This window comes from Anoplopoma fimbria, chromosome 11 (genome assembly GCF_027596085.1).
Source record: "Anoplopoma fimbria isolate UVic2021 breed Golden Eagle Sablefish chromosome 11, Afim_UVic_2022, whole genome shotgun sequence".
Lineage (NCBI taxonomy): Eukaryota > Metazoa > Chordata > Actinopteri > Perciformes > Anoplopomatidae > Anoplopoma > Anoplopoma fimbria.
This window is the reverse complement of record NC_072459.1, coordinates 6,503,388-6,518,116: the sequence shown is the minus strand read 5'-3', so window position 1 is coordinate 6,518,116 and position 14,729 is coordinate 6,503,388. Positions and strand designations below refer to the sequence as shown.

At 42.3% G+C, this 14,729-nt stretch overlaps 1 protein-coding gene across 1 annotated transcript in view; it reads right to left on the bottom strand.

Annotated features, from left to right (window-relative positions):
- Positions 1 to 9,269, bottom strand: part of grapa (GRB2 related adaptor protein a) — a 28,603-nt gene extending 19,334 nt beyond the window's left edge. The window contains exons 1-3 of the mRNA XM_054608114.1: positions 8,815 to 9,269; positions 3,329 to 3,426; positions 2,157 to 2,276 (exon numbers count right to left, since the gene is read on the bottom strand). Of these exons, the coding sequence (XP_054464089.1) occupies positions 2,157 to 2,276; positions 3,329 to 3,426; positions 8,815 to 8,892 (296 nt within the window). The 5' untranslated portion in view covers positions 8,893 to 9,269. The remainder of the gene's footprint in view (positions 1 to 2,156; positions 2,277 to 3,328; positions 3,427 to 8,814) is intronic.
- Positions 9,270 to 14,729: the final 5,460 nt, after the last annotated feature.

Genomic DNA, 14,729 nt, shown 5'->3' with positions numbered 1-14,729 from the left:
CTGCAAAAGCCCAGCTAAGCAAAATGGATTCCTCCATAAAAGTCTAGGTTGGTGTCACTTTGTTCCACTTTCCAAAAATAAGCTACTAAATAACCCATTGGGACAGTCTGAAGCTGGTCCCCAGCCACGTATTCTTTCATAACCACCTTTGAGAAAGCATTCTGAACAGAGACGGCACTTAAGCAGGAGTCCGTCTGCTAACGATGAATCTCCAATTCAGACCACAAAAAAGCTTTTGTTCTAGATGAAGACTGATCGCCTTGAAGCTCCCAGTCAGAATCACTGAAGAGGACTCTGCGGTTCAGTCCTTTTTTTTTTTACCTGAACGTTTTAGATACCTCTGAGACAGTTGCATTCTACAATTTGGGATATTTTATAGAGAAATGTCAGTATATTTGATGCACACTCAGTATATTAAGGCCACATTAATACATACATAATTAAAAGATTGACTGAATTCTCAGCCGTCGCTATGTTTAGAGCTGCTGAGAGGCAATCAAAATGCTCCAAACCTAGAAGTAAGCAAGTTTAAGTGTTCCTTCATGCTTTGCAAAATGATCCTCCTTCTTTGGCTGAATAAAGCTTTTGGCACGTATTAATACCAGATTTTTTTTGAAAATTGAACCATCACCTTGACATCAGTATTTCCAAACCCCTGATGTCCCTACAGTGCATTTCTCATAATAGGATTGGATTGATAAACAAGAACCCTATGCTCAAGAACCCGTTGACAGCTTTCTGATGGGAAAATGAACTCTGAGAAATGCAACACCCATCACAAAAGCGGTCACATGGGTCACTGTGTAATCATTTTGTACTACTATTATTATTATTTATCACCAAAACAGCATGTCATAGTAACACCCAATCCCAGACCTTTAACATCATGAAATGATGGACTACGGTGATTAAAAGGTGCACGTTTAAGTTACAGTTAAAAACTTTTCATCAAAGCCCAATTATCCAAGTTATAATACATGGAGGTGAAACTGACTCTGAGATGTTCATTTCAATCAAAACATCACAAATTTTCCTGTAAATTAAGAACAAAGTCCCTTATTTGGCTCCATCGGTGGCTGTGAAAGTGGATCCGATTTTAGGTGGACCGAGGCCGAGCTTCCACAGTTTCTGCTGTCAGGACGTCTCCTCTGACGGGACACAACGTCAGCACACAACGTCACCCCCACACCCAACACACACACACACACACACACACACACACACACACACACCACACACACACACACACACACACACAACACACACACACACACACACACAAACACCTGACCCAATTTTTGGAGCTGCTACACCATCCAACAACAACCGCCAGAGAGGAATCAACAGAAAAGACAAGAAAAAAACAAGAAGCATCAAAATCCTCTCTGTCTCCTCTTGGCAAACCCGATAAACACAGCACCTCCCAGCATCTTCCTTCCTTCTTTTCCCCCTTCCGATTCCCTTAATGCCGGCAAATTCCTTTCTTTTTTCTGCCTTAATGCTTCCAAAGGCCTGTCCTAAATCCACTGGGAGAGAGATATCATGCCCAAATAAACCACCAACCCTCTGATTCGAGCCAGTTCCTCTTACAGCCACGGCAGAACAAGACAGGAGCCAACCTTCACTTCCAGGTCAGGATTTAAGTGCCAAAATTCAGACCCCACACATCCTCATAGCCTCCCCCCCCCCAGGAGCATATCACAGAGCCTCAGCTGCAAACCCTGACGACCCCCCCCCCCCCTGACAAGACAACCGATCGGCCCCATCAGCAGCTCCAGATGCCGCGGTGTGCCAGACAGGATTAGCTCACATCAGGCCAGAGGGGCTGCAGATCCTCTTACCCTCCTCCCCACACCGTCTCCTCTAGACCTCCTCTTCTGCAGGAGGTCCTCAGATCCCCCCGCCACCAACTTAAAGCCTACACACACACACACACACACACACACTCAGCATTTAATTAAGAATCAAACAAGGGACAACAATACTGCATGAGCAGGGATGTGTGCACACAGTATATGTTTGCATAGATCAGCTAATTGAATTAGATTGCATTAGATGAGAAACTTAAATGATCCCTGTGCAGTAATAAGAGGATGCATGGAGAATAGGATTCAAGTAGTGTGTTTAGGACCCTTAGAGAGTCCTTTATCTCCTACCTGACGGACATGGAGAACTCTCCAGGGGCGCTCTCACTCTCTCGGACCAGAAAAGCCCCGCACTCCCTGTGTCGGAGTCGACTCTCCGCCACGCCGCGAGATATACGACCAGCAAACCAGCTGGAAGCAGGGAAACAAAAACAGGAAGCAAATCAGAAAGAACTCATTCATTTGACTCTTTTACGCATGTGAACCGGGTTGTTCTGGGGTCTCTGCAGCTACAATACAATTTTGCACGCATTGAATTATTCATTTTGGGTATCTCAGAACTTTTGATGTTTCTATTTTCAGTGGAAATGATGAGACCTAAAAAAAAAAGCAGCTCTGAACAGCACAGATCAATGCTGACAGAGATATATAAAGGAAGTGGAGTGGGGGAGAAAAAAGTAAAATTAGCACATTTGTGAAGTTATTTTTGAACACGCTTCTAAACATGCACTCAAAAACCCCAAACCAAAATGCTGGATATCAGTTGTCAGCTGTGGAGCGTAATTAACAGTGCCATCTTTCATTTCTTTTTTCTTGCTCATTAGTCCTGTTTAGTCGGGCGGTTTGTTTGGATGCAAGGTCTGCAGATTGACTGAGAGCACATCCGATATGGAGGCGGCATTAAGGGACTCTTGTGGTTTAGGTCAAAGGGTCAAGAATTGGAACTGGTTCTGCGAAGAAACGCGGAGGAGGAAAAACACACTCACACACTCACACACACACTTCGGACTGGACCGCACACACCGAATGTTCATTAACGAGCCAGGGCCGCTGCATCGGCTGTGCTGCCAGTTTTGTGTGTGTTGTCACGGCGAAAAAAGTAGAGCCCAGCTGGTGTATGACCATCTGATGGAGATACATGGGTGTACCAGCAGCTTCACTGTAAACACACACACACACACACACACACACACGGCTGTATCGTGTGTGATTACGTAAGCCAGCGAGTGAGTGTGTCCCTTTGGGGGGGGGCTGCCTTATGCTGTTATGAGTGCAGATGTCCAAAGCAGAGCAGAAAATCGCCCAGAGCGCCGCACACTTACTGATGAGCTGTTTAGATAGACCAGTGCTTGACGTGTAAAAAAAAAAAAAAAGTTGAAGTGCATGTGTGTGTGTGTGTGTGTGTGTGTGTGTGTGTGTGTGTGTGTGTGTGTGTGTGTGTGTGTGTGTGTGTGTTAACTTACGCGTGTGGTCGCAGGTTGATGTAGTTTTTGGGCACAAAGCCTTTCCTGTTGTGGAGCTCAGCTGTGTACCAGTTAGGATCATCCTCCATGTTGGTGATCTACGAGCAAATGTAAACACACACACACACACACACACACACACACACACACACACACACACACACACACACACACACACACACACACACACACACACATGAAATATTGCCCATAATGATGTGACGCAGCCTATTACCATCGGGTGAAAGGCCACTATCATTCCTCTCTCTCTCTCTCTCTCTCCTTCCTGGCCCGGCCTCTCTCCCTTCTATTATCCGCTACAGTGGCTTTCATCCGTCGCTGTGTGAAGCGAGGCCTTCCACTCACTCAAATTCAGAGGCTGGAGCTTATTGGCAAGTTCAAAATGCCACATAAAAAATGCCCCTTCATGACTGCACACATGAGGGCCAGCAGGCGGATTCTGAACTGCATTAACCCCTCGCTGCAGCACAGAACAGAGCAGACATTCCTCAGCTTCATGTTTTAGTCAAACAGAAGAACGGTGGTGTTAAAGGACTTTTGCAGGATGGACAGTTTTGAGACCGGCGTAGAAACACCGGGACACCGCCTGTAATTGTGAGACACGCTGTCACCTGATATGCTCCAGTTTGACTTCTTTAATATTTACCTGTCTTATCCTGCGTCTTTCTTCGGTCTTGTATCTTTTCTGTTGTCATTTTTTTAATTCAGTATTCTAATCCGGCTGTGACATTTCCTGTCATTTAGATTTTTTAAGCTGTTGTTTTGTTCTCTCTGCTCGGTGTGCAGTAATTCATAAACCCCTTATATATTTATTTTTTTATCTCCCCTACATAGATGAGCTTCATCACTTTTTATATTTGTTGTGTTTTATCAGTCAAACTCAAATAAACGAAATCGCAGACATTAAAAGTGAGAGCAAGCAGAGCGTGAAATACAGTTAAACACGTACAACTGAAATGCATCTGGCCCTTTAAGCGACTTTGATGTCAAACGTTGCCTATCTGCCCCAAAAAAAAAACTTGTCCTGCCCCCTGTCTGCCTTTAGGAACTTCATTTCATGCACCACCTACTTTAATGGCGTGCACAATCGTACGCGTATTGTAAAACGTGTTGCAGGCCACGGAGTGATTAACTGCTCAAAGCATCAATCATTGTTCAATCACAGGACTGAATGATTGCCCTTTCACTCAGCTGGTGGTTTCAGTTTGCAGCCAGACAACCTTCCATTTGAATAATAGAAAGTCCCTCTGAAACAACCTGTTGCTATATTTAAAACAGTTTAAAACAGGTTCAAAACATTTTGGACTGTCTCAAGACGACCATATTCAGTTAGACGTTGATTTTATAACCAAAATTTTGAATTAAAAAGTATCGTGTCCCTCTCATTTCTGTACTCTGATGATTCTTGGCCTGAGCTACGTTGTAGATGCATCAACAGCTCTTGAATTTGCAATAAAATCAGCTTCTCTTTTTCTTCTTGCAGACTCTGCATCATCACTGCCCCATTGTTTATTAATTCAACAATAAACAGCATCATCATGTTCGTCATCATATTTGCTTCTTTGGAAAGAACTCAGTCTAAGCTTCTGAGCTCAGTTTAATCCATTATTCATTTCTTTCCTCCCCATGTGTGTTATATATATATATATATATATATATATATATATATATATATATATATATATGATGTTTACCCACGACCCCCCCACCCCCACCGATTCAGCTGTGACTGACTGAGCTCCCCATACCAACGGATTTAACAATTACATAATGAACCCTTAAAATAACTATAAGCCCGAAATGCATCGAGGAAAAACACATTTCAAACATGACCATCTGAACAAGACCGTAAATATCGGAACAAAACTCAGGTCGGCTGATTCTTTGTGCCTCTAGGCTTCAGTCAGATGTGCTTGGGTCTTCTTTGCCACTCCAAAGGACTGATTAAAACATGCATGAAGTTACTGCTTCATATCGCTTCTTATCGTTGGGGTAAAACACTTGCAAGGCTTTTACGAGGAATATTTCATAAAAGCCTACTTAATGGGTTGGAACTAATATTCAGCTATTATTGAAAAGATCTTTAATAAAAGACCATAAACAAATGTTTCCATTTGTAAATTTCGGCCACCATCAATTCAAGCGAACCCAAAGAGTACCTGTGCGGACAATGTTCCATTTTTTTTTTCTTGCGCCCTCTACTGTAACCCTCCAACATCGCAGCTTGAGTTTCACTGCACACGGGCCAAGGACGGAGGTCTATGCACTCTTTGCCCACACATCACTAAGGCTTTTATTGTCACCAATAAGGCCACTCACACAACTACACAACGCAAAAAACAACGCCGTGCAACAGAATACGCACTGCACACGCTCACATGCACACGCGCAAACCCAACACACCGACCTTTGCTTGGCTTCCTCTCGTTGCCGTCCTGGTATCCAAAAAGAGGAGAGAAAATGTCCTATTTTAATCCAGGTTTTCACGAAAAGCACTAAATCAAATTTGTCCAAAGGGGGTCCAATCAGGTCCACAAACAGACACAAAGACTGACTGACTGGCTGTCATTTGCGGCGGAAAACTGTTTCTCGCACTCACTTTACATATTTGTGAATAAATCCTTTTGCAGTTTGAATGAAGATAACTTTTAAAAGACATATTAGTGACACTTGCAAGTGATAAATAATTATCTGACCTGACAAAATTTAGCTTTTGAGGCTTTCATGGGGTCTCAAGTGTCATTCAAGGGGCCTGGGACCCTGTGAGACCCCCCGTATTTCGAACACTGTTCATAACCCATAGCTCAAAACCGTGTCCCAGCCGTCATTCAATAGGCAATCTGTCACCCCAGGAAGTGAACAAATGAAATAGTATCACTTTAGCACCTGGCATTCCCCTGTGATTTGAGTCACTGCCAACGACAGAACCCCAAATTGTTTCATTTAACTATGAAGCTATTTTTATCATTTCATTGGGACTCTACACTCAAGTCAGCCTGATAGATCCGTTTCCAGATGGCCACTGCATAACAGGACGTGAAGAAAAATAACAATGTACCACAATATAATGATTGAGGACAAAAATCACAAGTAGGTAGTGACAGGAAAATATGTGCATTTGGCATGATGCTATGTGAGTCGTGGTGAAGTTCTAAAGCTCCGACCATCTGGCGCCGCGAGCAGCAATGAACAAATGTGAAGAATTATTTAAAAGTACCGTTTGACCCATGATTGAACCGGAGCTGTTTGGCTGGGACTTAACAGCAGTTCTATCCCAGCGGGAAGGAAAAAAAACAACATGGTGCATAAACTGAACACGAGTTTGGTCCAAGTTAAGTGTCAGCAAAATGTGTCACTGTGGCCATAAAGCATGAGTTCACTGTGATGCCAAGCCATCAAGATAAATAAAGTATTGTGTCACAGTTAGCTGACAAAAGACAAAAACAGGTAGGTTGTTAAGACCAAAAAGACGGATATCTGCATAAATACTGCAGGAAGTTAAGAATCACATTTATTTATTGTAAGAAGGCTCAGACAAAGCAGAAAAACTAAATGCCAACTCATTTCAGCTGCATCAAATGCTGACTCAGCTGGAAGGATATGCTGCTTTATTCTAATATTGTGACAGAGTGTGTCACGGATGAATAATATACCAGTCTGCTGCGTTAAATGACTGGAGAGGTAAATTCCACCCTCATGCTGGCATTATTATCCTGTTTTAAATATTCAAATACATGTCATAGGTTATTTCCTGATGACCTGGCTCAACTATTACTACCTCGAGTAAATTTCCAATCGTTTCCCAGCATGCCTTTCACAAACTAGTAATATATGGTACGTGCAAGTGATAGTAATATATGGTACAAAGCAATATGATAATGAGAGCAGGAGGGTTTTCTCAGTCATGACAAAGTTACAGCCGCCACTGAAGCTAGTTCCGCAGCAGCAGTGCACTCTGGTCTTCTGAGGCTGAACCCCGTGGAGACATTGATCTCTTTGTGTCTTTGTCCGTGTACTGTATGTGGACGTGGAACAGCTGGTGCTGGAGCGTAAGTTCAGAGAAAAGCTCTTGCGCTTTAACCCTGAGGTTTACTGATGATTGTCTTAGATGGAGATTTTTTCTACTACAGTAATTTCCAGCTGTGCAGGAGCGATCTCAGCACTGCGTTTGGCCGGATATCCATTATAAAGACACAACAGCTGTAGCTTTAAGAAAATGCTTGTTTTGCATTCTATGGTAAAGATTAGCTAAATATGAAGCTACAGCCAGCAGCTGTTAGCTCAGCTTAGCATAAAGACTGGAAACAGCAGACCAGAAACTCCAGGAAATGACTGGCGGTGAAAAAATAAACCGTCCTGCATGTTTTAGATAGATATCTCAGGAACGCTTGAAACAAACTTTCTTTAAATTTGGCATAAAGGTCGACATGGACTCAAGGAGGTCTTGACTAGATTTTGGTGGTCAAAGGTCAAGGTCACTGTGACCTCACAAAACATGATTTTGTCCCATCTCAAGAGATAGGACATTTTTGAAGCATCCAAGTTTTAGTATTTCTAGCTTATTTGCAGCAACATCCGTATTTGGAGCATCGTCTGCCATCTTGTGCTCTACCAGAATCAACGTTATTGGCCAAGCATGTTAACACATTTGGGACCGCAAGGTACTCTTCACTTCCTCTCCTTTGATCAAGACCAAGACCAAGACAGGGTGTTTCTTATTGGAAACTACTCTCTGGAATGATACATGTCAATATAGTGATTTTTTTCCCATTTCTGCCCAAAAAATACACCTTATACCTTTTATTGTAAATTCCTTCAAAGCGTTCACTACATATGTTAGAACCACAAGGCAGTAATACTAGTTTACATTCATTCCAATTGGCTTTAGTTGTGCAGGTAGGTGGGTTTTGTTCGCGTTGGATGAGGCCAGTTTAGCTGTTTCTTTATGCTAAGCTAAGCTAGCTGATTACATATTCAGCATACAGACATCAGTGGTGTCAGTCTGCTCGTGAAGAAACAAGAGAATACAGGTATTTCCCCTCCAAAGGAAGTTTAAAAAGCATTTTCCTGTTCAGAGATTTTAGCATGCTGATCCATTTCTCAATCCAAAATAACTTTAACATTCAACACAAGTTCAGGTCAACCATTGGCTGGTTTTTCCTCATAGGGCTCTTTCTTTAGCAACAGCAGCACCTGGATACAGAGTCAAGAGCTGCAGACGCTAAACTTTTAATTGTTGTAATTATCACAGTGGAGGCAGAGAGAGAGAGAGAGAGAGAGAGAGAGAGAGAGAGTGCTGCTGTTAGTCCACCAACTGTTCTGATGTAGTAAGTATAACTGTGTGTGAGACATGTGCTGTATAGATAGATAGATAGATAGATAGATAGATAGATAGATAGATAGATAGATAGATAGATAGATAGATAGATAGATAGATAGATAGATAGATACAAATTCTTTCTTACCTTGAGCAAGTCTCCCTTGTTGAAACTGAGTTCATCACCCTCAGTGGCACGAAACGTATACAGTGCCACTGCTTCCATGCCGAAAACCTCCCAACACACTCACTCACACACTCACACACACTCACACACACTCACACACACACACACACACACACACACACACACACACACACACACACACACTCACACACACTCACACACACACACCCACAATCTGGGACCCCCACTAATGCCCCTGGCCCAGGTGGGGGCGGGAGAGAGAAAGAGGGAGAAATGTTTAAAATAAAACAGATAAAAGAAAAAATGAGGCGATGAAATAACAGACAGGAAGAGGAGAGAGAGAGGAGAGGTCTTGTCCGTCCGTCCGTCCGCTGAGCGAGCGAGAGAGAGTCAGAGCAGAGGATGAGAGAGAGAGAGAGAGTGAGCTCGGCGAGGGGAAAAACACGACTGGCTGCTGCTCAGCAACACACCACCATGAGTAACATTCAGAGAGAGAGAGAGAGAGAGAGAGGCAGCATGAGGGGCGAGTGAGTGGGAGGCACTTCCTGTGTATATATTTGTCTCACACAGTTGGTGTGGATTCTGTGTGTGTGTGTGTGTGTGTGTTTGTTTCTTCAATCAGTTGCCCGTATGTGTGTGTGTGTGTGTGTGTGTGGTTTGTCGTTACGCTGTGAGAACCAGCTTTAGATTCACACCTTCGAGGTGAAAAGTCACCTCATCTCTAGCGTCCCACGTTTACCTGTACAGACTGAAACTGACATTAAAGTGTGAGTTTGAAAAGGAAGATGTCGTTCAAAAATGGAAACACTTGAATTATTCATTGGCATTCATGCAAGATTACAAGAATTCTGTTCCAATGTGTAGTTGTTGGGCCAGCAGCCAGCAGGGATCCGTTTATCCTCCGTTAAACTGCCGTCTCCTCTTCATCCTCCCATCCATTCATACATGCTACATTACGATTCCGGACTAACGTTGGTTGCATTCAGGAATCGCAAGGCGTCCAGGGTTTCATGTGGAACAACAAACAAATGAACCGGGATGAACCTGAGAAAGTTTAAGAAAAAGAATAAAGGGTGGAGGATATATCCACATTTTACAGCAGCATCATAAATCCCGACTGTATATTTTTCCCTGAGATGCATTCACTGTTGCAAAAAGTGCCCTGGGGCAAAGCTGGGAATAGTGGGCACTAGAAAAACAAACAAAAAAAGAGTTTTTCTTTTCAATAATGTACGGACACAAGCCGGATCGGAGGAGATCAAACTGACACACTGTGGGAGTAAATGAAGCTTAACTGAAACTCCATTTTTCCAAACTTCCCCTGCGTGATTGAACCGAAACAGAGAGTCTGCAGGTTTGAGAGACAACTTGAAATCCCTCTTCCGGTGAGGTAATGCACTGGTGACCCATAGGTTTCAAGGAAAAATGCTGATCATAATGTGAAGAAAAGGTGTTGATGGTTTGATTGTCAAACTTCATTAAAGACAGATAAATATATTGCTAATTAAAACCAATAAGCCCTCTGTGTGTCTCTAAAGAGTCTCCGACCGTTACATCACTCACACCATGTCACCAGTCTTCAGTCATGACTTTTCTTCTACTTTTCTTTAACACACACTTAGCCATTTCCACCGCAAAAACATGAACAAAAGAACGTCAACACAGCTACAACACACAACAGCCTCATAGTCAGTGATGGACTCAGATGTTAGCCTAAAAACTCACTGATGCTTGCTCTGAAAGCTGCAGAATATTACACAAACGGTTGCATCAGCGCTCACATCAGATACGCTACTCTACAACGGTTCTCTTTTTGGTGTTAGATATAACACATACATTTCAGCTCATATGTATTGTGAGATCTGCATTTTCCAAACGACACATTGAGGCCACGAGCTGTCACAGAATAAAAAAAGCTTTTGCCCTTTTTGCCGCCTCAAAAATATGTCATGAGAAATGTTGCTGCAGTCTCTTGCTCTTCAGAGTCCTGACCAATGTGGGTGTGCTTATTCTTCATGAAATTATCCTGAAGTAAAAAAGAATGGAAAAAATATGGACATTCTTGGCCCTTTACGGAACTTTTCCTTTTATTTTAATATATTTAAAACAAGCTAGCGTGTTTCAAATGCTATAAAAACAAAGAAAAAAGTAAACAAAGCTAAATGAGAACTGGACAAAGCAGAACAGCAGGAAATCATGGCCGGACTGTGGTTTCAATAGCATGGCCTGTCCAGGAAACCCCCGGTCAGCTGGTTCTCTTGACTCAGCCTTGAGAAGAAGGATTGCAGGAGGAAGAGAGGAAGAATAGAAGAGGAAGTGGAACTGCCTATCAGCTCAGGGGCCAAAGCACAATCTCTACTTAGATAGTTGTATTTATTTTATTTTTTTGCATATATATAAATGCTGAACAGGATTGGATTTATAGCATCGAAGCCATGCACATGTCAGTAAAAGATCACTGAGCATCAGATGATTTAGAAATCAACACAGCCTTCCACAGACGGGCGTCCACATGTTAGCTTTTGAAGCTAATTGATGCTAATTGTTCATCGCTGTTGTGTTTCTGCGCGGCGCTCAAACAAACAGCGTAGGCGCTGCTTCAGTTTATTTCTGTGGATTCTTTTTGTTTGTGAAGTTGGATTCTCTGTACGTAGGCGGTTCTGCTCTTTGTCTGCTCATACCCTCATTCTTCTGCTCAGCTCACTCAGCTGATGCACTTACATCACTTCCTGTGTCCATTTCCAGCCAAGGTCTCACCGGATGTTTTGAGCAGCGAGTGTTTAACAATGTCATGAAGTGGCTTTTTAATCTTTGCATTGCATCAAATTAATCAGTGACACGTCTTCTGATGTTACTGAGGATTCTTATAGTAGATTCATTATCTTAACAAGAGCTCACTGTTAAACTGACACTTCACTGTCTGTGTGTAATTAGCCTTCAGTTGTGGTGCATTTGTGTCACCCACAAACACACAGGCAAGCTTGAACTTTTCTGCCTGCCTGTCGGGGGCACTGATGCAGAGGCCACTGTGAGTGTGTGTGAGTGTGTGAGTGTGTGTGTGTGTGTGTGTGTGTGTGTGTGTGAGTGAGTGTGTGTGTGTGTGTGATTGTGTGTCTCTCAGCGGAAGCAAGTCGGCAACGGCGGAAAAGCAGGTGGGCATGAAGTCTCTCAACTTCCCCTCAAAGACAACGACAACTCTGCCTTTCACCATCTGTTTGGTCTGAAGGCCCAGTTTCTCATTAGTTTGTTCTTCTGCTTCTTCTCTTTTTACCGAGCTCTGAAAAGAAAGATATGTCCTCATCGTCCAGTGATGCTCTTTCCCTCTCATTCTCCTCCCATTTCTCTCTTTTATCTCACCCTCTTTTCTCTGCACTTCTCTCACTGCTTTTGCAAGAATTTTTTGGGGAACTCAGTGAGAAACCTTTGGATTTCCTCTAACAGATGGAGCAGACGTTCACTCTTCTGTTCATGTTTGAGTGACATATTTTATCAGTGAGTCAACATAATGAGAAGAGAAAGACAAAGATTGTTCTTTTAAAAATTGAAAAAAAAAAAACGATGCACAGGATACGGGTGAAAAATAAGATAAAATGTGATAAATGTGTAAAGACGGTTGCAAAACTTATGTGTCATGTAAAACCTTAATAACTCACAGCGTGTCTATAAGAATAGATTTTTTTCGTGGAAACATCTTGAACAACAGCAGTTTCCCAAGGATAAAACTGTCAGCGTTGATTTTCAAACAATGCCAGCTGCAAACTGAAATGATATCAAGTTAATTCAAAAATCACATTGTGGCTCGAGTCGTGCATTAAAAAGCCGGATGCGTTTGAATTGATACAGCTCTTTGCAGCAGAGTGAGATTAACACAGTGTATTATTAATGTTAATGACCTCTGTGACTGTTGGTTCAGATTAGTTTTGTGGTGAATGGGATACCCACCAGAGAGAGTCCGTTAACAACAGTGATGGTGTGCAAACAAAGAGGCAGACCGACTCCCAGAGTTCCTGAATTATAGATTTAAAGACGTTATTTGGTCTGTTATCACTTATAAGAGTTGTAAACTGGACGCTGATTGGTGACTTAAAGTTAAACTCACAGAGGTGAACTTCCATCCAACATGTAAAAACTGTCCTTCTTGCTCATCTACTTCGGTTGGATTTTACACCAGCTCCCAGCAGGCATAACCCCATTTGCACATATGAAAAGATTCAGTTAATAAGCTGGCAGGAGTGGCAGGTATTATACATGATCCTGTTTCATGCTTTCTGTCTTCCTCTTCTTCTTCTGCTGATTTCGGCTCCGTCTGGCACCACGCGTTCCTCTGCAGGCCACAGACTGAATCCTGCCACTCTTTCCCCTTCCTCTTTTCCCGCATTACATAACTTTGCAGGTTTTGAAAGCTGAAAAGCACCAGTAATTCACACGCCGACTGTCAGGGCCGGTCTATGTTCGCACATGCTTGCTGAACGCTATTTAAATGGCCATGACTCACATGCGTCGCCGCCTTTGTAGCTGCGATTTTACTGCAGTCTGTGCCTACAATGCCGACGTGTGACAAAACAATGATTCATTTAATAACCTGTATGCAAAATGGCAAATCTCTAAAAGTTTTATCAGCGAATAACAATGGTCATATAATAAAAAATAATAAAGATATTCAATGGTTGGGATGTGGCAGAGTTGCTTATGAGATAACCTCATGCTTTTTTGCAACTATTTCTGTGCTGGTGTTCATGTAAGTAGCTGCACTTCTAAACGGCCAGGAATAGCCACAGTCAGTGCATTAGACCTGAGGATGCACACAGGAAAGCTAAGGGCCCGATGAGTCTCTAATAGGGTACGACTGTTGTGAATGGGGGTAATTATATGAAAGCAGGCAGGCTACGGTGTTTAATGTTAATTAGCTTTAATGAATTTTCAAATTCAGGGCCACCAACACATATTAAAGGACGTACGTGGCTGCAGGGATTCAGATATAAGGCGACACAAGTCACCTTTAATATGACCTCACGTCTTATGATAATAAAGTAGAACACTGCTGACCTCTATTGGCGGACATCAAACCTGCAGGGGAGTGATGTGATCTGGTCTGCAGGAGGCACCAACACACTGTAAGACCTGCCTGACCTTCACTGCGCTCACTGGAAATTTCAAAGATGTTGCCTTCAGTGGAATAGTACAGTCCAGGTTTGCACAAGCTTTAAAGGAAAAATATGATAACAGTCCAGACAGACGTGATAAGAAAGCACTAACTATGAAACAAAGTGATGTCAGGAATTTGTAAATGGTTTTGTTTGATAAGGAGAAACTTTTAAATGCTGATTTTGTTTTATATGTTTGCTCAAATAAAAGATTTGACCAACTTCTAAATGTCACATTCAGACTTATCTTCACAGGATTGCTTTTATTACACTTGTTTGAGCAAGTTCCAGCTGCAGAAAATATATATTGAATAACACAAAAGACACAATGCCCTCCGCCCGTCACCTCCGGTGTTGTTGAAGAAACCAGCTTTGGTAGATAATCCTCTTCTGAAATAGGATCTTATCTGAGCTAAATATTGACTGTTCCGTGTGTTTCAGGGGTTGTGTTTTTAAAGTGGATGCTTTTAAGTCTACGATGATGACTCAGACTACTGGAAATACAGTCGACTGAATTAACACTGAAAAACAAAAAGAGATTATCCATTAGTGAAAAGGTTTGGGTTATATAAGTATGCCAGAAATAGTTTTTTGGTAAATGTCTGGAGTTAGTTAATAATCTGTAATCAGTGTCTTGGTTGTATCTTGGCTTGCAAATGTCATTTTTAAAAAAATCTATTTCAAGCTATAAAACTAGTGTGGCTGATGAGGGATTGTTTAAACAGCCTGTTTTTTTGCACTGAGTCCATCGTTCTTTCTCTTTCTAACTCT